The sequence below is a fragment of the Sphaerodactylus townsendi genome, linkage group LG07 (genome assembly GCF_021028975.2).
Source record: "Sphaerodactylus townsendi isolate TG3544 linkage group LG07, MPM_Stown_v2.3, whole genome shotgun sequence".
Lineage (NCBI taxonomy): Eukaryota > Metazoa > Chordata > Lepidosauria > Squamata > Sphaerodactylidae > Sphaerodactylus > Sphaerodactylus townsendi.
Window position 1 is genome coordinate 124,460,477 of NC_059431.1, and position 24,672 is coordinate 124,485,148.

Sequence of the window (24,672 nt, forward strand, 5' to 3'; positions counted from 1 at the left end):
TAGATAGATAGATAGATAGATAGATAGATAGATAGATAGATAGATAGATAGATAGATAGATAGATAGATAGATAGATAGATAGATAGATAGATAGATAGATAGATAGATAGATAGATAGATAGATAGATAGATAGATAGATAGATAGATAGATAGATAGATAGATATGGGATGTTATTGATACTGTTAATGGAAGAATCCCCGTTTGTTGGCTGTTATTCTGAGTTGGTATTAATTTGCTCCATGGTTATTCATGCATATCTTTGGTATCTTGCAGCTCAGAAGAAAAGCTAGAATGCTTTTCACAAATAAACAGAAAAACCTCCCCCCATGCACATTCCCACCCCCACGTTCTACTCCACTTCAAAATCTCTGTTTCTCAAGTAAATGTTTATTGATTGAACCAATGCAACATGGACTTCCATCTTACAAGAACCAGAAGCCGGCCGGAATTAATGACACAGAAAGAATAATCAACACTGCCTTTCACAAAATCCAGACTAGAGCAAAAAATAAAAAGTAAATGCCACAGTTCAGTTAAAATAAAAGTTAAATGTTAATACTTGGTCAGCAGTAGCTGGAAGGGAGGGGAGATGACGACAAACCCAACTCAAGATCCGGTTCCAGAATCCATTGCCACCCACACCTCCCAAGTGAGAGAGAAAGCAGCCAGCTGAGCACAATGACCCTTGCATCTTTGGACCCAAATGGAAAGCCTTTGCCCAGCTTCAGGGCATCTGGAGCATATCTCTCGAGGGCAGCAGTGCTAAGAATAATGAGCACGGGAGCCATCTTGTTTTGCCCTTTGCATTCGTGTGGCACTTCTGTGTCTGCCACTCCATGTCTTCAAATGAGGTTTCACTGTCTCCCTTCGCACTTCCTCTGATACTGAATGAAAGTCTGCGCTGCCAGACCGTGGCTTTCTCGAAAATGACTGCGATTGGAATGGCCCCCCAAAGAAGAAAAGAGGGAGTTCAGACCAAAGAAAAGCACTTGCCAATTCCTCAAATCTCTTCTTTCCCTAATGTGCTGAGACAACACACGCCACGCATCCTTCCCGGCATCTTTTATCATCCTCTAGATAATATAAGACGGCGAAATTGGGCTACAGTAATTGTATTTCGGCCTCAGCAGAAAACTGCCTGAATTTCATCAGTTGGTATATGTGAGGAGAGAACACACTAAACAAATGGGGGAAAAGATTGGTGGAATAATACTCTTTTTATGTGGGTTCCATGAGAGACAAATGATATTAATTAACAGGATGGGAGCATTTGTATGTTTGGCCCAGGTCATAAAAGCTGAAGGAGGGAGGGAGGGAGAAGGAGAGGGAGGGAGAGAGAGGGAGAGGGAGAGAGAGAAAGAGGGAGGGAGGGAGGGAGGGAGGGAGGGAGAGAGAGAGAGGGAGAGACCTCTCTGCCAGACCCCTGAAGTCCTTTAGGTCTCTGAATATAACACTGGCTTCAGGTAATGAGATGGTGCCTTCCTGGAACAACCTTCTCTATGCAATGTGGTAAACGTAACAGCATCACAAAAACACTCGTACCCTTTATTGTCCAGGACACCCAAGACCCAATTAATCTGTAATGCCCTGGGAGAATTTGTCTTTATGGCATGACCGGTTTCAACCCAAGCGGCTCCATAAAACCACCTCCCACATGGAACAGGGATTCCCACAGTTCTGTTTTCAGCTGCGGGTGTGACATGTCAAAGATGCTGGGAGGGTTCAGGGCAGCTTGGCCCAATGGGCAAATCAAGGGCAGAAGAGGCTTCCGGAGAAAGGAAGTGAAGGGTCACCTTCTTCATGCAGGGAACGGGAGAGGGAGAGCAAGAGAGGGCTGCTTTTCTTTAAAAGGACAAATGACAAAAGGCAGAAGAAGTGCTCCTCAGGCAGGGTTTTGCATGTTTGCTTAGGATTTCCTTTGCCTGGCTGCAACAGGCTGCCCAAATCCCACTAGGAAAACACCTCTTGCCGCCATCTTCCTCCATTTACTGGGCATTCAGGGAGGCCCCCGGGAGCCCAAGAGAGACAGGGACGGCAAAAGGGACCCTCCATCACAAAGGTGGGCACCCATCTCCCAAAGGCCAAATCTTTCCACCAGTGTTTAAACAATGGCACTGACAACAAAGGTGTGGCAAAATGATGGCATGAAGTAAGTGGCTTGTGGTCCCGTTCTTCCTCCTCCTCATGTCCCCACACAAAATCCCTCCTGTAGCAGCCCTTTCACTCCATCGTGTTTCTGAGGCCCTTCACACAGCAGCTCATTCTCCGTAGACGCTTTCGTCACTGTACGCCACGTAGAGAAAATAATCTTCCTCATGGTTATCCTGGTGGCAAAAGAAAAACAGGAGGTGGGGGGAAGAGAAGGAGGCAGACATCATTAAACAAATACAACGGTGAACTCTCTCTCTCTCACTCACACACACACACACACACACACACACACAAAGAGCAAAGGATCAGAGCTTGGTGTAGTCATTAAAAGCAGTGGACTGCAGTCTGGAGAACACCATTTGAATCCCCACTCCTCCCCTGAAACTATACAAGGTCAGCTCTGGTTAAGACTTTGACGGGAGACCACCAAGGAAACCGAGGGTCACTATGCAAAGGCAGACAAGCGCAAACAACCACTAAATGTCTCTTGCCTTAAGAACATAAGAACATAAGAACTAGCCTGCTGGATCAGACCAGAGTCCATCTAGTCCAGCACTCTGCTACTCGCAGTGGCCCACCAGATGCCTTTGGGAGCTCACGTGCAGGAGGTGAAAGCAATGGCCTTCTGCTGCTGCTGCTCTTGAGCACCTGGACTGTTAAGGCATTTGCAATCTGAGATCAAAGAGGATCAAGATTGGTAGCCATAGATCGACTTCTCCTCCATCAATCTGTCCAAGCCCCTTTTAAAGCTATCCAGGTTAGTGGCCATCCCCACCTCCTGTGGCAGCATATTCCAAACACCAATCACCCGTTGCGTGAAGAAGTGTTTCCTTTTATTAGTCCTAATTCTTCCCCCCAGCATTTTCAATGGATGCCCCCTGGTTCTAGTATTGTGAGAAAGAGAGAAAAAGTTCTCTCTGTCAACATTTTCTACCCCATGCATAATTTTATAGACTTCAATCATATCCCCCCTCAGATTGAAGTCTATAAAATTATGCATGGGGTAGAAAATGCCTTGAAAACCTTATAGTTATTTTAATGATTTGATTTAAGTTCTACATTGTATCTTTTTTTAGATTGATTTAATGGCCTTTGGCTGAATGCAACAAATACTATCCACTCATTTAACACAGCTGCACCTGGTGAGAAGGAAGGGAACATTCCAAAATCAGACCAAGAAAATTTGTTACTGCACAACTGAGCAATGAGCTAGACCAAATCAGATGTGTCCTCTGTTGAAGCAGTGGATTTACTCGGAGTAGACCACCTTGCAGGATGCAATGTAGATAAGAACTGACAGACACACAGTCACCAGTGAAGTTCTATTTATTGCTATCTACTGACAAAGTGCTTTGCCAGACCTCAGGTGTTTTCAGGCACACATCTGTTGTCTGTGCTATCTATATATAAAAGTGGTACCAATCAGGTGCCCTCACCTTATCAGGTTTTGCACACAGTACATGTTGTGCACTCAGCCCTAATTTGCACACGGCACCTGCTAGAAGGAGGGTCCAGCTGTCATTTAGATTTTGCTCATCTAAACACATGTTCTGACACCCCTTCCAAAATCGGTATGACAGTATTTACATATTTACAACATTGACAGACACCACATTTAGCTGTTCACACAGTAGCTCATATTTTTCTTTTGCAGTAGGTTTAGTCAAGGCATCAGCTACATTCAGTTTAGAATCTACATATTGCAGTTTAATGAACCCACTCTGCACCACTTCACGTACACGTTCATACTTGACACCTATATATTCTATATATTCTACCAATGTGCTGATGGTTCTACACAACAATCCAAGGAGGGGAAATGTCATTGACAACTCCTCTCGAAGGTGGTGAAATTTCTGTTGTGTGGAAAGAGGGTGTCTGGTAATGGCAAAGCCATTCTGCACAGGACGTACCATTCCAGAAACCTTATGCAAGAAAGCCAGCGCGCACATACCTCATACAACTGCCCCATCGTGGCACTGGTGGGAGGGATGGTGTTGTTGACGAAGAAGAACAGGGCATCCTCTGGCCTCAGGTGGATTCGCTTTCGAATCAAGAAGTAGAACTGGCCAACTGGGACGGGCAGGAAGGAGAGAAGGAGAAAAGGACAGTCACACTGACAAGCAAGTTCTTTGTTTATCTGATCTTTCCTATTCATTTACGTTGATCGTCCACCTATCTCATTGAAACCCAGTGTGAATTACGCAGCATATTAAGCCCAAGACAGCTCACAAACATGTTTGAGCGACACAAACTAAAACCCCAAGCTTCAAACAGAGAAATATGAAGGGTTCTGGAACCGCCCCACCCCTGGAAACAACCATCATCCTTCTGTCCTGTTTGAGCTGACAGTGCTATGAATGATCCAGTTCCAAAGGATCAGCAGGATCCCTCAATAATCCTTGGAAGAACAGAAATGCTCAGTTCACAGCTCAGATCATTTTCCAGGCCCCAAAGGTTGAACTATTATGGAGGCCCCTTTGCAACCAGCAATGAGGTCTGTTATCTTTTTCAATGCAGTTGTTGAAGAGCAGAAGAAGAGTTTGGATTTATACCTCCCCACCTTTCTCTCCTGTAAGGAGACTCAAACAAGCTTACAAACTCCTTTCCCTTCCTCTCCCCACAACAGACACATTGTGAAGTAGGTGGGGCTGAGAGAGTTCTGAAAGGACCATGACTAGCTCAAGGTCACCCAGCAGGAATGTAGGAAACAAACTAGGTTCACCAGATAAGAGTCATTCCTGGGCTTTTGCAACTTCTATCGGGATTTTATACCGGACTTTGCTCGGCTGGTGCTCCCTCTCACCGATTTGCTACGCACAAAGGAGAAGTGGCCGGGGGCGACGAGGCCTTCGGCTCCACTGCCGTGGTTGCTGGAATGCGAGGCGGCGTTCCGGGCGCTCAAACGCGCCTTTACGTCAAAGCCTCTCTTATGCTATGGTGACCCCTCCAAGCCCTTTGTTGTTCACGTTGACGCTTCGGACAAAGCTATGGGCACGGCCCTACTGCAGAAAGGGGAGGATGGGAGGTTGTATCCCTGCGCCTACCTTTCCTGCAAGTTTTCGGGGGCTGAGCGTCACTGGACAGTGGGTGACAAGGAGATGGGAGCGATCAAATGTGCTTTGACTACTTGGCGACACTGGCTGGAAGGAGCGGCCCTCCCTTTCGAGGTGTGGACTGACCATAGGAACTTGGCTGTGCTCCGTGTCTCGGGGAAGTTGTCTGCCAAGCAACTTTGTTGGGCTGACTTCTTCTCCCGTTTCAATTTCACTCTGCATTTCCTCCCCGAGAAGGCCAATTGCCTGGCTGATGTCTTGTCTCGGTTGCCAGATCCTTCCCCGATCGGGACGGTGTTTTCTCCCTCTCAATTGGGCTTGGCGGTCGTCATTTGTAGTCAGGCAGCGCTTCGCTCCAGCCCCCCCCCCCCCCCGGTCGCTCCCGCCTTGCTGGAGGAGGCCCTACGGGGGGCAGGGGCCCTCAATGTGCCACGGGATGAAGGTGGTGACCTGCTGGAAAAGCAGGGGGAGTTCTGGTGGAAGGGGGATCGACTCTATGTGCCTCCGGCGACGTGCCTCCTTGTGTTACAGGGCTCCCATGATGTAAAATTGGCAGGTCACTTTGGGTTTGTGAAAACGTTGCATTTGGCACGTAGACAATTTTGGTGGAAAACGTTGAGGGGGGATGTGGAGGTTTATGTGAAAGGTTGCCCTACGTGTGCGATGGCCAAGAGGGTGCAAGGGAAGGTGTCCGGTCTCCTCCAGCCCCTGCCAACACCCCCCGCGCCCTGGAAGGTGATTTCTATGGATTTCATCACTGATCTTCCGTCCAGCAGAGGGAAGTCGGTGATCTGGATGGTTGTAGACTTGTTTTCAAAGTAGACGCACTTTGTCCCTTGCGCCTCGCTGCCAACGGCGATCAAGTTGGCCCTCTTGTTTGTAACTCACGTCTACCAGCTCCACGCTGCTCTTGATAAGATAATATCAGACCATGGCAGGCAGTTCATCTCGCAGTTCTGGCGGCACTTTCTGAAGCTGCTGGGCATGGAACAAGCTCTTTCGTCAGCGTTTCACGCAGCTACCGACGGTCAGAGCGAACGCACAAACACGACTCTTGAACAGTATCTACGGTGTTACATTAATTTCCATCAGGACGAATGGGTTGACCTGCTGCCTTTTGCTGAATTTGCCTATAATAACACGGTGCATAGCAGCACGGGGAAAACCCCCTTTGAGGTCGTTCCGGGACATTCAGCTAAGCCGTTTCCATTCCTGGGGGAGGTTCAGCAGGGGCCCGTGGAACTTCATGAATGGGTACAGTCCATCTGGCAAACGTGGGGGCCAATGCAGCAAGCCCTGGAGAAGGTGAAGCAGGGGTACAAGTGGCAGGCCAACAAGAAGCGGCAGCCGGTTATTCCTACAGTGGGGGATTGGATATACTTATCCACCAAGAACTTGCAGGGGCTGCAAGGGTGTAGGAAACTGGGGGGAAAGTACATTGGCCCTTTTCAGGTGCTCAGAGTGATTAATGATGTGACAGCCGAATTACAGTTGCCAAAAAACTTGAAGTTTGTACATCCTGTTTTTCATTGCAGCCTCCTCAAGAAGGCCCCAGTAACAGTGAGGGGGGAGCCTCACCACGAGGTGGAGGAAGTTTTAGACTCTCAGGTGCACCGTGGCCGGCTACAGTATTTGATCGCATGGACTCATTTCCCAGCTGGGGACAACGAGTGGGTCAATTCTGAACATGTTCAAGCCCCTCACTTAGTGAAGGCGTTTCATCGGGCTCACCCCAATCACTGAGGGGGGGAGATCTTAAGGGGGGCGGAATGTCAGGACCATGCCTGTCAGTGCCTGGATGTCTTGTGTGTGGGAATTGCAAATGTTTTCCTGCTCTGCTTTTTACATCAGGGTAACCCTCATATTGAGGGCCCCGCCATTCCTCCTTTTTGGGGAAGGTTTTAAATAAGAATTTTCTGGACGCCTTTATTTTATTGTATTAACCGCTGTTTTACATGGAGCTTTAGTAAGTTTTATTGATTATTAACTGGATGGAGCTCATGTAATTCGTTATTTTGTTTTTGTATGATTTGCTCCTCTATTCAGCATTGTATGAATTTTATGATGTACACCGCCCGGAGCCCCTTGGGGATGGGGCGGTATAGAAATCTAAGTAAGTAAGTAAGTAAGTAAGTAAGTAAGTAAGTAAGTAAGTAAGTAAGTAAGTAAGTAAGTAAGTAAGTAAGTAAGTAATAATGCTTTCCTGTTTCCCTCTTCCCTTCCTGGCAACCTCCTGGCGCCAGTTCATCTGCAAGGAGGTGTGAACGGTTCCCAGGTTCTTTGAAGCTCTGTAGTGCAAATGTTGTAGAAACTGTAAGGGACATTTGGTGTGGGGCGAAACGGGGGGAGGGTTGAAGGATATAGGTCCTGGATCTGAGCTCTCTAGCTCAGATCCTGCTTTCTATTGTTACTCTACGTGTTGCAAGAAATAAACTGTTTTAGGACTTTCCTACAGTCTCTGCTATTTCCACGTTCGAGAGTCTGACACTAGGCCTCTGGGTGAGGCTTGAATTGTAATGAAAGGCCAACAACCAGCTGTGATATTAAACAAAATTAAATAATAATCCTGTTATACAAAAGGCTAGCTCTGGTGGTGACGACTCACTTCCAGCCAATCACCACGCGTGCACAGCTTGGGGGCGAGGCTTACACAGAATGCGCCTACTGCAGATAACATTTAATTTAACATCATCATCAACCCGGGTAGGATTTGCACAGACACTGCGCCAACACATTACAATTTCCTAGGTCAGAGGCAGCGCTTCCACAGGGACACCTGAGGATAAATGCCCGAGGCGGCCACCACTCAGTCACATGGGGGGGTTGGAAAATCGCTGCCTACATGGGGGAAGCCACTCCTGCTACTTGGTGCCCAGCGATCCCAAAGCTGGCGAATACGGCCCCGGCATGGGCGCCACACTGCAGGAGAGACCGGGCACAAGGACCCAGCAGGCGCCTGGCGGATCCTGCCCTGCCAGGGTGCCACTCATTGGCCAAGCTGCGTGCCACAGCCGCAGGCCTCCTGCCCTTCCCGGCCTCCAGGTCAGGCATGGGGGGTGTCCTGCGACTGTGGCAATCAGCTCGACCAGCGAGTGGCCCCCTGGCGGGTGGCTCAGGAGCGAGACACAAGAGCGTGGCGACCCTGCCCTCCCTTCCCTGGCCTCTGCTAGTGATGGGCTTCCGGCCTGGCTTTTCCTCCTCTGGCTGGCTAAGTGGGGCGGGGAGGGGGGGGCGCTTGGGCTGGTCTTGCCCCAGGTGCAATTTCCCCTCCCTATGCCTCTATCCTAGGCCTCTAGGTGAGGTTTGAAGTGAAGTGAAAGACCAACAACCAGCTAAAGAACTGGCAGCTGGAACACTAAACAAAATAACGATAATTTTAAAGAGGTCAATATTGTATATCCAGACTGGCAGTGGATCTCCAAGGCCTCAGGTATAAGGATTTCATATCACCTAGTGCCTGGTCCTTATAACCTGGAGATGTCAGGGACTGAACCTGTAGACTTCTGCACGCCAAGCAGATACTCTGACTGATGAGCTATATTATTCCCACTGTGGCGAGAGATAGATACAGAGAGAGAAGAGGGAATACTGAGAGGACTAACCTGCAGGGATTTCCACCAATCTTCCTCCACTTTAAAAAAAGACCTATATTATATGCCACAAAAAAAAGACCTATATCAAAAGCCACAAATTTCCCCAAAGGCAAAAACTTACCTCAGAAGTGAGGTAAGAACCTGGCATCTTGGAAGTCAGTTTGCATCCGGGAGGGGGAGTGAGGAGTTGGACTGGAAAGTTACTTTCTCTTTGCATAGCTAACTAAGTGGGGGGGGGGGGGGAGAGATGGCTGCCTTATTTTCTTTCCTAGCCTTGGAGAACTGTCTCACCATTTCACTGTCTCTGCTTTGTAGGGAAACGCAGGAAGTTGGGAGGGGGGATGAGCACAGTGGGATTGATATAGGGGTGCTTGGGAAAAGACAACTTAGAATTGGCTTTTCATTTGCTGGCTACTGATGTCTTCCAATAAAGTCTTTTGAACTGACAGTTTCAGGCTTCAGATCCAGGGCTTGACAACTCGCTTCAGAACTGAAGTTTCTCACCGATTCAAATCATGTCAAACTCTTTAAAAAAAGCACGTTCTAATAATAAAAAATCGGAACAGCCTTGCCTTTTAGTTCTCCTTTCGCAGCTGGCCTGTTTTCTTTCAGTAACGCTAGAATCTGAATGCCGGCACTGCCAGAGTCTCTTTCAAGGAAAAAAAACCCCTAGAAAATGCACTGTGGTTTGTTTATCCCAGGTACTGAGAACTGCAGCACTAACTCTCTATGACAGTGGTGGCAAACCTATGGCACTCCAGATGTTCATGGACTACAATTCCCATCAGCCCCTGCCAGCATGGCCAATGTCCACTCCATGAACATCTGGAGTGCCACAGGTTCACCACCACGGCTCTGTGAAGATGCATCTACAAGAGCTCAGGTTACCAACACTGAACTAGTAAGTTCCTAGAGATTTCGGGGAAGGGGGAAGATTTCGGGGAAGTATAACAACATAAAGTCCAGCCTCCAAAGCAACCATTTTCTCCAGGGACACTGATCTTCATCAGTCAGAGATCAGTTGTAATTCAGGAAGATCTTCAGGTCCCACCTGGAGTTCGGAATCCTTAGTCACAGCTCCCTCCGTTTGTCTCCACACATGGCTTGCCGAGCGAATTCCTTGAAAAGCAAGAAATTATGGATTGGGGTTTCTTACCTGTGAGATCAGAAGGGACAAGGTACTTCCTCTTATCCAAGTCAGGTACTCTGGCTTTGGGGGCCTTCTCTACTATCACCTGGATAAAAAAAACAAGAGGAAAAAACAGACCAACAGGTTATCCCTTAAACTCTTGACCCTATATGCATTTTCCTGGTTGAGGCTAAGCAGGAATGGCGGCTCTGTGACTAAAATCCAAGAAACATCAAAGACTACCCTGTAAGGAGCTCCAGGTTCCCAAATCTCTCCAAAGGAGGGAGAGGAGCTACAGAATGGGCCATCATGAGGAGAAATGCCCTTTACCCAAGCATATCACAAATAACCCATTGCATGGTTTTATTTCCATCCCCTGCAAATACAAAACTGATAATTTAATTCCTAAATATAGTACAAAACAGAAATATTTGAACTGTAGGGGTTTTAAATGCGCTTTGAGAATCAGATGCAGATAAAAAAACAATGTGTGTGGATGCAGCAAATATACAGGAGCTTTGGTTGATGTCTTTATGGAGAGCCCCCGGTCAAGTCGCAGCTAACTTATGGAGATCCCTCATGGGGTTTTCAAGGGAGAGACATTTAGAGGTGGCTTCTGTGTCAAGAAACTGGCTTTGTCTAGCACTTCCTTGGCTTTTCAGAAACTTTGGTTCAGGCTTCAGGCCTTAGTAAATACTTACAGAAGGCCTCTTGCTGGCCCTTTCGGCACAAGCCTTTTAAAATGTTTTGAGACGGGAAATAAAACATTTCCTCCATGGAGCTCCGCATAGTTTTTATCTCCAAATATTTTATTTCCAGCCTCAAAATGTTTTGAGTGAATCTCCTTTTTAAACAATTCTTCAGTTGAAACGTTTTGAAAACATTTTCAGTTGCTGTGCAATCTATTTATTATGCTTCCACAGGAGGTGGTGATTTATTATGCTGCCACAGGAGGTGGTGATGGCCACTAACCTGGATAGCTTTAAAAGGGGCTTGGACAGATTTATGGAGGAGAAGTCGATCTATGGCTACCAATCTTGATCTGCCTTGATTTCAGATTGCAAATGCCTTAGCAGACCAGGTGCTCAGGAGCAGCAGCAGCAGCAGGCCATTGCTTTCACCTCCTGCAGGTGAGCTCCCAAAGGCACCTGGTGGGCCACTGCGAGTAGCAGAGTGCTGGACTAGATGGACTCTGGTCTGATCCAGCAGGCTAGTTCTTATGTTCTTATGTCTCTGTTTTCCCTGAACTTCCTCCGCAGCATCATTGTCCCAGCTCGCTCTTCATTTTCCCTCACCTGTTTATTTTCTCATTTCTGGTTTGTTTGTTTTTTAGTGGAGGGGCAATCTTCAATTATAGAAGGAACAGAGATTCGCAGCAAGGCGATTGGGGACACAGAAGCATCAATTCAACACGGAACTCAAAACAAAAGGGGAAAATCACATCATGACAGCCAGGAATCATTTCAAGGGAGGGAGCACGAACATCATGGTAAAGCGGGGAACTGGAAACGATTTCAAAACGTTTTTGGTTATTGGTGCAGAAAGGGCCTCTGAGGAGCAAACATCACACTGAGCTGTAGGTTTAGAGAGAGTGAGAGAGATAAAAAAATGAGAGTTGCGCATGGATCAAATGAGATGAGATCATTCAAGGCCAGAGAACCTAGATGGGAGTTTCGCCTTCACCATAAGATAAGGGACTGTGGATGGGGGAAGGGGGCTTGCATAATTGTGCCTTTGTGCCTGCTGCAGAATCCATGGCCGCATGCCCAGCAACACACCTAATTGATCACCAACATATTTCCTTGGTCAGGCCAACTACAGGTAGTTTGGCATGAAAAAAAAATAATTCTAGTTTTGGCTTTCTTCCCATTTGAGTTTTCTGTGTGGAACACCTCTGGACCCTTGAGATCTTATGAATTCAACAGGAACACAAAATTCTACATATGATCAGATCTACTGGCATTGACCCTGACTATTTGGTTCTGACTGACCAATGTAGTCTATCTAGTCTATATATATATATAAATCTATCAGTTCGTTTTTCTGCTGACAGGTAATCTCCCAAACTACTGGACTGATTGCTTTGAAATTTTCACACAATGTCGCATTCACGTGCGGCCAGGTTTTCATACTGTTTCCACACCTCCTGTTGTGTACATGTCACAACTGTGCCAGTTATTGTGTACATGCCACACTTGTGATAGTTGGAACCACAGTTCTGTTCCGCAACAGCGCCATCTGCTGGCCATCAAAGCAACACCCTCTGATACAAGGGGAACAACCATGCCTTCCTTGAAAACCACTGCCTTATGGAGTGAAAGGGATGGGGCGGGCTATCTGCACATGGCCCACCCACCCTAGTGGAGGAAGGGGAAGGTGAGGGAGGGTCCAGGGGTTTGCTGGACCAAACACTCTGAAATCTGAACACAACATAGCTCATGCCTCCCAGCGTGTTTTACGCTAGATAATTCGCCTGCAAGGGAAGGGAGTGAAAGGGACAGGACCAGCCACCTGCACATGGCCCACCCACCCTAGCAGAGGAAGGGGAATGTTAGGGAGGGACCTGAAGGGTTGCCATGCAAGGGAACGGGAGAGAGGGAGGGGAGCGAGGGGCCCCTTGCCTCTCCCCTCCCTTGCAATCATTGTGCAATGACACATGTTCAAACCGTTCGCTTCTCCTTTTCTTCCTTTTCCACTTCACCAGGTTCAGCCACAGCAACGCGTGGCCGGGCATGCTAGTTGAGGATAATAAAGACTTGGAGGCCTTGAAATAGCAACACTTTTTCTTATGAACTGAAAATCTGAACCTCCAAATTTTTTGGTATTCAGTTCAATCATGTCAATTTATCTTATTTATCTGCTCCTGAACTATCTTCTCTCAAGCATACCTTCATGATGGCCAGATTGAATTCCTTTCCATCCTCTGTTCTTTCTGGAAGATTTTGTTGTGTTCCATATTCCAAACAACTGTGGGGAAAATATGCCAGATTCTATCTCTCATATGCTGTTGTACTGCCAGGTTCATACTTATCTGCGAGATAACTCAATCCCCCCGAATACAAGCTAAAATCACCCAAAATAAAAAGAAGCAACTTATCAGAACAGATAAGGACCCAGTTTTTGCCAGCTCTGTTGTCAATTGTCTCTCACTGGTATTAAAAACCAAGGCTTATAAAAAAAAACTGGAACAAAATGGCCGAGTTGTTATTAACCTCTCTTTTATAATTTACTGATGTTACTGGTTCTGGTGGGTTTTCCGGGCTGTGTGGCCGTGGTCTGGTGGATCTTGTTCCTAACATTTTGTCTGCATCTGTGGCTGGAATCTTCAGAGGTATATCATAGAGGGAAGTCTGTGTGTAACAGTGTGTAACAGACTTCCCTCTGTGATACACCCAGTGGTGGGATCCAAAAATGTTAATAACAGGTTCCGATGGTGGTGGGATTCAAACAGTGGCGCCGCCGCACACAGTCCCTATTGGGAAGGGAGGTTGCTTTAGTAACCCCTTCTTGGCACTCAGAAAAAATTAGTAACCACTTCTAGATCAGTGGTGAGAACTGGTTGGATCCCACCTCTGGATACACCTCTGAAGATGCCAGCCACAGATGCAGGCGAAACGTTAGGAACAAGATCCACCAGACCACGGTCACACAGCCCGGAAAACCCACCAGAACCAGTTGAATCCGGCAATGAAAGCCTTCGACAGTACTGATTTTACTGTTCAACACATTTTAATTTATTTTTGCATGCCAATAAAGGTAGCTAAATTCTGAATTTTGAAACCTCTGAGCCAGATTGGGCCAGGCACCACTAGAACACTTACTTTGGGATTTTGATTTTGCTTAGATTTTGAGTCTCAGTTGGATTGGGTAACATCTAGATTAAAAAATCAAAACTTGTATAAGTATGGGTGCTGTGTGGTTTCCGGGCTGTATGGCCGTGTTCTAGCAGCATTCTCTCCTGACGTTTCGCCTGCATCTGTGGCTGGCATCTTCAGAGGATCATATTGTATAAGTATCTTTGGTCAGCTATTTAGACTTTAGTACTTTCTCCTTGCTGCTCTCATAGTTGTATATCTTTGCACATTTCTTTTAATAAACCTTATTATAAGCCTGTGGTGGTCTTTCGGGCCTCAATCTAACTCCAGAACTTTGTGTCTTCATTGGATTCAGCTAACCGGAGTAACTGTTTTTGGAACTCGGCTTACAAGTGTCCCACCTTGCACGGCTGACTTGATTTATAACTAGATGAGCTAGAGACTCTGTCCCTTGTTCTCTGTCTGGAGAGTTAGTTAAGGGACTGTTGGTGGCTCACTACCCTGGGGTCATGAGGATTTACTTTTCAGACTTTGGTACTGATTTTGCCTGACTTATCACCATTAAACTAAATCATGACCCTCTATGCACCTACCCTGGACTTTCTTGGTGGTCACCCGCCCAAGTACTAACCAGGGATGACAGATTTTAGCTTCTACGATGTGACAAGATTAGGCTAGCTTGAGCCACCCTCGTCAGGACAAAAGATATACAGAGCTGGTTTACCACTGCCTGTCAGTGTAGCAACCATGGACTTCCTTGGTGGTCTGCCATCCAAGTACTAACCAGGACCAACCTGGCTTAGCTGACAAGAGCAGACTAACCTTGGCTATCCATGTCAGGATGAAGAGAGAATTACTACTATGGAAACATTTTCAGAAGGAGGCAAATCAAAATCTCTGGAGGAAGATATATAGGAGAAATGCCTACAGTTAAGCATGGCCCCAACAATTATAAGTCAGAAGAGCATCCCAGTAGAAAAATATGCCTCGGAACAAAATATGCCCGGGCTCCTGCTCAGGCTAGTTTAAAGAAGGTTTGACTGGCACACCTATCACCACAAACAGAAATTGGCTTAATGAATCTGTAAACAAAGGTAGACAGCATGAGAAACTGAGAAGAAGAAGAAGAAGAGTTTGGATTTATATCCCCCCTTTCTCTCCTGCAGGAGACTCAAAGGGGCTGACAATCTCCTTGCCCTTCCCCCCTCACAACAAACACCCTGTGAGGTAGGTGGGGCTGAGAGAGCTCCGAGAAGCTGTGACTAGCCCAAGGTCACCCAGCTGGCGTGTGTGGGAGTGCGCAGGCTAATCTGAATTCCCCAGAGAAGCCTCCACAGCTCAGGCGGCAGAGCTGGGAATCAAACCCGGTTCCTCCAGATTAGATACACGAGCTCTTAACCTCCTACGCCACTGCTGCTCCTGAGGTTAAAGTGCATACCGAAGAGGCTGCCAATGAAAAGCCACTCAGCTTCAAGAGATATTGTTCAGACCCTAGGCTGTCAATAAATATCCTATCAATGAAATGGCAGGAAGGGGTCACCACCAGCCAAGGGTGGACCAAATCCACAAGCTACCAAGCACCCCCTTCCCCCTTTGGTCCTCCTTGCTTTGTCTGACTTGGACAACAGAGTGCCTAGTGGTTAGGGTCAGACTACACGGTGGGAGACCCAGGGTGGAGTTCCACTCTGCTATGGAAATTTGCTGGGTGGGCTGGTCCCATCCTGCCTGTCTCAATCACCTCACAGGGCTGTTGTGAGGATAAAGCAGAGGAGAACTCACCTTAAGCCTCTTTGTCCCCCCTACATTGGGGAGAAAGGTAGGATAGAAATGAAACACAAAGATCAGCTGATTTAATGAAATAACTCATGTCCTCAACCCTGGTAACATTATATAGAGTTACTCTCAAAACATCTACAGGGATCATCAAGGCTTTTTAAAGTATAGTTTTACAGTTCTGAGGATCTGTCACGCTGCTTGGAGAGGGGAAAGACTATGCTAAATTCTGCCGGGACTCAGAGCTGTTAACAGACTTTGCACATCTCCTGGAAATCCTCAAACACCCACTGATTTCAATTTTGTGTAGGGCTGAGAAACCTGTGGGGTGGGGGGTTTGGAGTTCTCGGATTTACCTCTCATCTCCTGGAGAAAATAGCTGCTTTGGAGGACAGGCTCTATAGGAGGGGTGTCCAACTCTGGCCTTCCAGATGTTCATGGGCTATGATACTATCAGCCCCTGTCAGCATGGAACATCTGGAGGGCCACAGTTAGATACTCCTGCTCTATCTATATATATAAAAAGCAAACAGCGACTTTGTTAGTCACTCCCTAATGCCGAAACGGCTGGACGGATCGCCCCCAAATTTTCACATGACGTTCCACCCTGTTGCGGGCAGGTCATCGGACCTTCAAATCGCCGAAAGTCCATACCTGAGCCAGGTAAAACGTCTTTTTCCTGGCACACCAGGCCATGAAGCTGGCTGTGTTTAACTGTCACCCTTTGAATGTTCGTGCAGCCTGTCTGTCTGTGGCCTGAGGGCTTGGTATGAGGGCTTAGGATGTTCGTGCAGATGGCCAGAGATGAGCAGTGGAAACAGTAAATAGGTAATACTGGTAGGTAATACGAGTGGAAGTGAAACACATACACACTTTGCCGTGTGAGACGTCAGGTGGGGCTTCCCCCCCGCACACACATGCAGGTAACTTTCACTCTCTGTGCCTCACCCACTGCTACCACACAACACACATACTCTCATACACATCCAGCTCATCCTCACACACCTCACTCTGCCCTCCCTCACATCCAACCACCACTTACCCACTTCCTCACTCAAGTTCGCCACAGCTCTCTTTTACTAAAAGCGAGCTGGAGTTTGCCTTTTTCTTCTAAGAAAATCCACGGGGTGGGGGGGGCCGAACCAACACTACCGGCTCCGCTTCTTTTGCACGTGGCCCTTTAAAAACCCAGGGAGCTGGCCTCGATCTGAGTGCCTCACCGCCCTGCCTCTGCTGCCTGACTGGGATAGCCTCCTTGCCCCAGTTCTGCCTTACCCAAGCAAGGACTGTGCGTGTCAACCAGCCTCATGGACAGCGGGATTCGCACTCTGGACAGTTCCGTTGTGGAATGGGAAGGGTTACCTTATACTAAAAAAACAAGACAGCACCATATAACAATGTGAATTGAAAAGGGAAAGAGGGATTCCATTCGACCACCCCAAAAGACTCTGCTGCGGATCATCGGACCTGCATGGACATCTGTGTGGGTTGCGGATTGTGATGAGAAGGACAATTGCCACAGCAACGCGTGGCCGGGCCCCGCTAGTCTATGTATATAAAAAGCTAACAGTGACTTTGTTAGTCACACCCTAACGCTGAAACAGTGTTGGACGGATCGCCCCCAAATTTTCACATGACGTTCCTCCCTGTTCTGGGCAGGTAATCGGACCTTCAAATCGCCGAAAGTCCATACCTGAGCCAGGTAAAACGTCTTTTTCCTGGCACACCAGGCCATGAAGCTGGCTTGTTTAACTGTCACCCTTAGAATGTTCGTGCAGCATGTCTGAGGCCTGAGGGCTTGGGATGTTCGCACAGATGGCCAGAGATGAGCAGTGGAAACAGTAAATAGGTAATACTGTTAGTGGAGGCGAACCAACACTACTGGCTCCGCTTCTGTTGCACGGGGCCCTTTAAGAACCCAAGGAGCTGGCCTCGATCTGAGCGCCTTACCGCCCTGCCTCTGCTGCCTGACTGGGATAGCCTCCTTGCCCCAGTTCTGCCTTGCCCAAGCCAGGACTGTGCGTGTCAACCAGCCTCATGGATAGCGGGATTCACACTCTGGACAGTTCCGTTGTGGAATGGAAAGAGTTATACTAAAAAAACAAGACACCACCATATAACAATGTGAATTGAAAAGGGAAAGAGGGATTCCATTTGACCACCCCAAAAGGCTATGCTGCGGATCATTGAACCTGCATGGACATCTGCGTGGGTTGCGGACTGTGATGAGGACAACTGCCACAGCAACGCGTGGCCGGGCCCCGCTAGTAGTATATGTTTGCAGAACTCCCTCTCTAAATTCCATTCACACAGGGTCCACTAAAAGTAGCTTTAAAAGTTTGGAGTTGATAAGAAAGTAATAATGCAAATGTTTTGCTTTTCCATTAAATTTCCACTCCTCCCCAACGAAACTGAAAAAAAACCCTCTTTCCCTTGGCTTCTGAATTTTGGGAAAAATTTCATTCCCCCATAAAACACAGGAAGGTGTTTTATGGGGGGATGTATACTAGGTGTCCAGCACTCTATTCAGAAGGGTTACTGAAAACAAACTTTAGACAGCAACCTGTTTCGCATCTTCCCTTATACTGACAGCTTGTGAAACTGTTACACCAAAATTACTTGCTTTATCTTTTCCAAGGTCTTGTATCGCTAAGGCAAGGTCATTTGCCATTCCTTCAAACATTAGTCAGATGTTTTTACACACTGCATGCACGTGATGTCCGTACAATGTTGGGCAGGGTGAGCGTGCTAACTCAGCATGAGAATTCAGGTTGTTCCCAGCACCAATTAGTCACCTATTTATTTTTATTGCAAATTCTCTGTTTGGGGGGGTAGGGAAAGCCTTGCAATTGATTATTTTTAATTAATTGTTTTATTGTTTCTGTAGTACAATCCCTTTGTTTTAGATTGCTCCCAGGTTCTTCACTTAACCCAGGTATTTAATTTTAACAAACTACAAACCTGAACACTGATTTGTCTGTTTGAATCAGGGCTAGCACAACAGTTATCCAGATAAGTAATCCGACTTTAAAGTGGCCAATCAGCTGCGGCAGGAAGAAGGATTTGGGGTACAAAAACCACCCTTCCCAAATAGGGATGTAGTACTCTCTCTTTCTTCCAACCTCTTTGAATAACCTGCCTATTCTGTGAAATTTGTGGCTTAACTCCTCAACTCTCACCCCAAACCAAGGATGTCTACCTGCATGCTTGCTTGTTTATTAAAGCACTTTATATCCCACTTTATATCCCTCCTGGTTCAAGGCGACCTACAAAATAGTTACAAATAACCCCAGCTAAAACCAAAGATAAAATAGCAAGTCCCAAATCTCTCCCCACTTCAAAGATACCTGACCTTGAACACCCCCCCCAAAAAAAAATTCCTGGAAAACCAGGAAGACTTTGTATTGTAACTGTGCAAGTGGGTTTCAATACAAATATACTTAAAAAAAACAACAACCAAATCTACATAGCCTGTTTCGTCATTTCAACTTTTCACTTTTCTTGTCTCTCAGATGGCAGATATAAAAGGCCAAACTAAATGTTATAGTGCCCATGGATGTTGTCAACATTTTACATCATTATTTGTGTGTGTGGTGGGGGGGGGGGGGTCTGTTTGGCTAGCCAGAGTCTTCACGGGCTCTCATTCTCCCCTGCTTTGAGAATATTTGACTATTTCTGAAATATTTGGTGAGTGCAGACTGCCTTTTGTGAAATATTCGGTGAGGTATTTGTTCTGCCTTTTCTCTACAAAATGTAGTTTTTGTCATCTTAAGTTAAGTTTAAAATTAATTTTTCATTTCTAATTCTAATGTGGGGGTCCAATTTAGGGAAATGGGCTGCCAAGTGGTAGTTGAGTGAAAAAAAAGGCTAAGAATGGCTGCTCTAGGCCACATTTTTGCTTTAAGTCCATCCTCAGCTAAGGCACCGCTGACAACCAGCATCAGAAATATAGTAAATATGGATCCATACTGATGTTCTTTTCAAAAGGCCAAGCAGCATCGAAAGAGGGAAAAAAATCTGAAATAAAGCAATAACTCTCCGGTGAATGTTTTCAGGGAGTGCCACTTTGAATCATGGGTAAAGAATATTCACCATGTCCTATTTGCCATGTTTCTATTGGAAACAAAACTCATGACACAAACATTTGAGCAATTTCTTGAAGGGCGCCTATGAACAAAAATCTGCGAAATCAACACTAAATTAGCAAACTATTTTACAGAATTTGTGCAGTGCATTCTGGCCCACATGACCGTCTTTGGACTCTTAGATGATTTAAACCTAAAAGTTTCTACAAACTCCCTTCCTTTATCTAAATCTTGCCTCAGATTGCTATTTTTTAGATCCATTAATTAGTTTCTTCTGTGTTTAGGGGTGGACCTTTAATTCCACATAGACTAAGTAAACATTTCAGTACTGGATGTCAAACATCAAAACAACAAGTCAGATTGTGAACATTCATAGTAAAGTTGTAAATAGCACTGGACAGGAAACTGGTTTATAACAAGGTTTGCTAACAGGCCTGCAGAAAAATGTTCTGCCCCTTTAATACAGACTTAGATGTGTGGAAACAGGCAGTTGAGGCTGTTGATGGCATGCAGGTAAATGACATCACCCGGTAAATAACAGCCCATTAAGACAGGACATATTGTTTTTTTCCTCCAAGTATCCGGTTACCCTATCTTTAATCCTGAGCCCTTTGGGGGTAGAGCGGTTAAGAAATCGAATTAATAATAATAATAATAATAACAACAACAACAACAACAACAACAATAACAACAACAACAACAACAACACGCCGATACATTACAACTTCCTAGGCCTTTGGGTGAGGCTCGAATTGTAATGAAGGCCAACAACCAGCTAAAGATCTGGCAGCTGGGAAATCTACAATAATAATAATAATAATAATAATAATAATAATAATAATAATAATAATAATAATAATAATAATGTATAGCTTATAATTGCAATCTGTGTTGGATGCCTTGAAGATTGTTTAATCCTGGCAAAAAAGCTTGTTTTCCTTCCATTAACACAATGATAATCAAAGCTGTCAGTATCCCCAAAACAGGGATATTGGGGAGAAGTGGAAACAGTTGGGGGAATTCCAGTGTTGTGGGTAAACCTTTGGAAATACATATTTTTCTTGTATAAAGATACATCCTTCGTATACAAATCACCAAATGAATTTCAGATTCTGACATTCCCTGTAACAGAAGACGCTATTTTGCCTCATTTTCCCATTTGCAAAATGGGAATGACAAAGTAACATAATGCCCACTCTATTGGAACCAGGAGGGGTAAGAAAATCCGCTTGAATGTCCTCTTGTGGACAAGAACCAAGTCAGTTTGGTTTCTGAAAAGTTTGGTTTCTGAAAAGAGATATTATTTTGACCTCTATGAACAAGTGGAAAACAGAATCAATAAGAAGAAACATGTTTCCAAATGACAGCCAAATATGTGTCCATATATAATTGGGGGGGGGGGGATTCCATAAATAAGTGATATCGCTCACCCCCTCTGTTATATTTTTATTCCACCCGTTCCTCATGACTTCCCTCTCCTTTTTTATCCCCACAACCCCCATGTGAGATAGATTAGGCCATGCAAGACTAACCAGGTCAAAGTCACCCAGAGGGTTTCATGGTCAGGTGGCTGCCCAGACGCTATCCCTCCAACCACTACATTAGCTCCCACTGAAGTTAAGCCCCGGCAAAGCCAACTGCACCTGCTTCGAAGGGTCTGGCTGGTGTGGAATTACATGTGTGTGTGCATGTCAAACAGAGGGGGTCTGTTGAATGTATTAACAATAAAGGGAGGGGAGGGGAAAGACTTGACAACCCCCCCCCCCTCCACACACACACGCACCCCTCTTCCCAAGGCCTCACAGACAGTCCAGTTTAACTTCTTGTAACATCAAGGATGGACATTTGCAATATGAGGCTGAGTAGACAGTGTTAAACCACTACCTGGAGAAATATGTCCTGTCCCTTAAGAGAGGCCTAACGGCATGGAAATAGGGCACGGGGGCAGGGAAGATTCCTTGACAAGAAGGTAAACATTTCCAAGTGGGGGATAACATCCCATCAAGGGACAGGACTCTTTTTAAAACCTTCAGGTCATTTGATTTTGACTTTATTTACTAGCAAAGCTACCCACAGATGAGTCTGCAGAAAATAGCCACCCCTGACTGTGTCAATGACATGTCAGCTCAGCAGACAGAGGCCACAATGGACAGCCGTCTCCAGGTCCAAGTCATTTGTGATATGATACTGAGCAGACAAGTTTAATCCGCTGCCTGGAGAAATATGTCCTGTCCCTTTAAGAGAAGCCTACGTGCATGGCAGCTGAAGGTTCTATGGCATGAAGGTAAACAATATCAAGTGGTAAACAACATCTCATCAATCCTGTATTAAAGGGACAGTACTCTTTTTAAAATCTCCAGGCGGTTTGATTTTAATTGGTTTATTTACAAGCAAAGGTATTCCTGGATGAGTCTGCAGAAAACTGCCATCCTTGAATTAGTCAGTTGGGTGCCATCCCTCCAGGAGGTGCGATCTACGAGGCCGGGATTTAGCTTTGACTCTCAAGACCCCCCAAGGAAGCTCGGTGGTCAATCCAGGCCCAAGTCAAGGGGGGAGTCCCTCTCCCCAGAAATGGCTCCTTCCTAGACAGCCCCACCTCCCATCTCTCCTCACCCGCCCTGAAGGTTACTGCATTAACACTGCCTTGTCCTTCCGACTCCATTGGAGGTGGGGGTGAAAAAGGACAGCGAGCGAAGCTTCGTGCAACAGCCCAGCCAAGATACAGGGGAGACAAAGGCAGCCAACACCCACCCCGAGGTGCCAGCTGCTGGGGGGGAGCGGGGGGGGGAATAATGCTGGGATCAAGAGCCTATTTGTCTCCATGCCACGCAGATGCGCACCTCCACGCCTCAAGCCTGCATCCAAAGCCACCTGACCGCCAGACCCGTGGCAACTCTACTCGGATCCAGGGAACACGCATCTTCCAGGTCATCCAATTCACACGTGTCTTTTCCTTCCTCCTGTTTAGTATGCGGGGCCCGAAGGGGGACTGGGAGGGGGCGATTGGGGGGAATCAGGAGAGGATGCCCTTTCAAGGACCAGCGACACGCAACAGACACCCGCCCCCCCCCCCTCCGCCCCAGCAGCCAAGGTCGGGGCGGCTCACCGGCACCCGGTCCGGATATTTCTTCCGGATCTTCTCCCCCTCTTTTTTGCGGTACTCGAACGGGTGGTCCTCTTTGTATTGGAACTTCATGGCTGCTCCGGAGACAGGGCGCCCGGCTGTGGCCCAGCTGATCAAAGCGGACGCAGCAATCAGCCGGGCATTGTGACGTCAGCGCGGCACGCTCCGCCTCCCCTTTCTTCCCTCTGGACTGTACCATCTATACGACGGGGGTGGGCACAATGAGAAGCCTCCTTCCGCGCCCCGCTTCTTCGCTAATCCCACCCCCCACACCCCCACCCCTGGCTGGGACTTTGCAACGCGAGACGCGCATTGATCGGGGTCGTCTGATTTTTGCGCTTAGCCTTGCAGTGGAGGATCCGTGAGGAAGGGGTTTTTTTTTTTGATGACCCCCCCCCCCGAGTGATCAATGGAACCAGCCCTATGAAACCATGAGTGGAAGTCTGGATCGGGAAAATATAAGGGTTTATTGGTGTGCTTGTCACTTAGAGGGGGGCGGATGGGGTGTCCGCGGTGGGTTTTCAGGGTTGCGTGGTCTGGTGGTTTCTGCTTCTAAGGTTGGCCTGCAACTGGGGCTGGCATGCCACAGTCAAATGTGTGGTCATGGTCTGGTAATTTGTGCTTCAAATGTTTTATCTACATCTATGACTGGCATCAACAGAGGCATATTGAGATGCGTGGCTGTGGTCTGGCAGTTTGTGCTCCTAACACTTCGCCTGCATCTGCGGCTGGCATCTTCAGAGGCATGGCATGTGAAGATGCGTGACTGTGGTCTGGTAATTTGTGCTGTGTGATTGGTTGGCAGAAATAATGCATCTTCTGAGCTCCGCAAAGCCAGCAGAAGTCGACTTTAAGCCAACTTCAGGGGGGGAAACAGCTAGTTTAGCATTTTTTAAAAAAATGGGTTGAGCTGAAATAAAATGTCCTGAAGATTGGGGGAGGGAGGGGCTGTGCTGAGTTCTTCCCCAAAACACTTATTTTCATGTCCACAAGACGTTTTATTGGTGCTGTTCAGAAAGGACCAGGGTTACCAGAAAAGCGCGAGCCACTCAATAGGACTCCACTGATGTTGTTTGCTGTGTTGGCACCCACAGCCATTCTCTTAGCCCAGGGGTCGGGAACCTTTTAGACTCAAAGAGCCATTTGGACCCATTTTCCCTGGAAAAGAAAATTCATGGAGCCGCACCCTTGGGGGGGGGGGGGAGATTCCCCACGTAAGCCAGTGGTGGCCTGGCGGCAGCCGACACCACTTTCTTCTCTCCCCTCCTACCTAGCGGGGGGGGGGTGCGGACAGTGGCGCGGCGGCCGCTTTCATGTGGCCCCGCACAACACCTTCCTGGGCACCATCATACGGAAATTCGAAGGGCAAAGTAAGTTGGCTTTCCCCCTACCTTCCCCCACCCCTTTGGTGCAGGTTTAGCGCTTCACAGAAACTCTCCCCCCTCCAAGTTCAGCCAAGTGCTTTCGGACAAGGGAGGTTCCGGGGTGACCCCCACCCCCACCCGCCAGCACATCAGACAGCTTAACTCCATCTACCTTCCCCAGGGGTGGGGGGTGGGGGCAATCTCTCGTGAGGCAGAACATACACAAGGAGCGCTTATGCAACCTCCTATCATGCCACGGAACTGTTGTCTTGGTCAGGATGGGAGGGAGGGAGTGGGTGGGTGGGGGAGATCCTAATTTGCCTCTGGGTGATGCCAAGGATCTGCCTCCTCTCTTACCTGGCCCTTAAACTTGACCAGTTCAAACAATCCGCTCTGGAGGGGCGGATCGGATGGCGGGCGCCGGGAAGGGCCGACGCTTTTTTTCTCTCCCCTCTGCGCCAGCGATGGACGGCGGGCGCGGAAGGGCTTCCACGCTTTTTTTCTCCGCCTCTGCGGCGGACGGATCGGGACGGCGGCGCGGCACTGGCCGACGCTTCTCTCCCCTTTGTGCGAGAGGCG

At 47.3% G+C, this 24,672-nt stretch overlaps 1 protein-coding gene across 1 annotated transcript; it reads right to left on the bottom strand.

The window, feature by feature from the left end:
* Positions 1-370: 370 nt before the first annotated feature.
* On the bottom strand, positions 371-22,885 carry LOC125436734 (gamma-aminobutyric acid receptor-associated protein-like 1). The gene is made up of 4 exons (XM_048503977.1): positions 22,712-22,885; positions 9,960-10,038; positions 4,109-4,227; positions 371-2,327 (listed from the first exon to the last, which is right to left on the bottom strand). The coding sequence occupies exons 1-4, from the start codon at positions 22,799-22,801 to the stop codon at positions 2,262-2,264; spliced, it is 354 nt and encodes a 117-aa protein (XP_048359934.1). The 5' UTR covers positions 22,802-22,885; the 3' UTR covers positions 371-2,261.
* Positions 22,886-24,672: the final 1,787 nt, after the last annotated feature.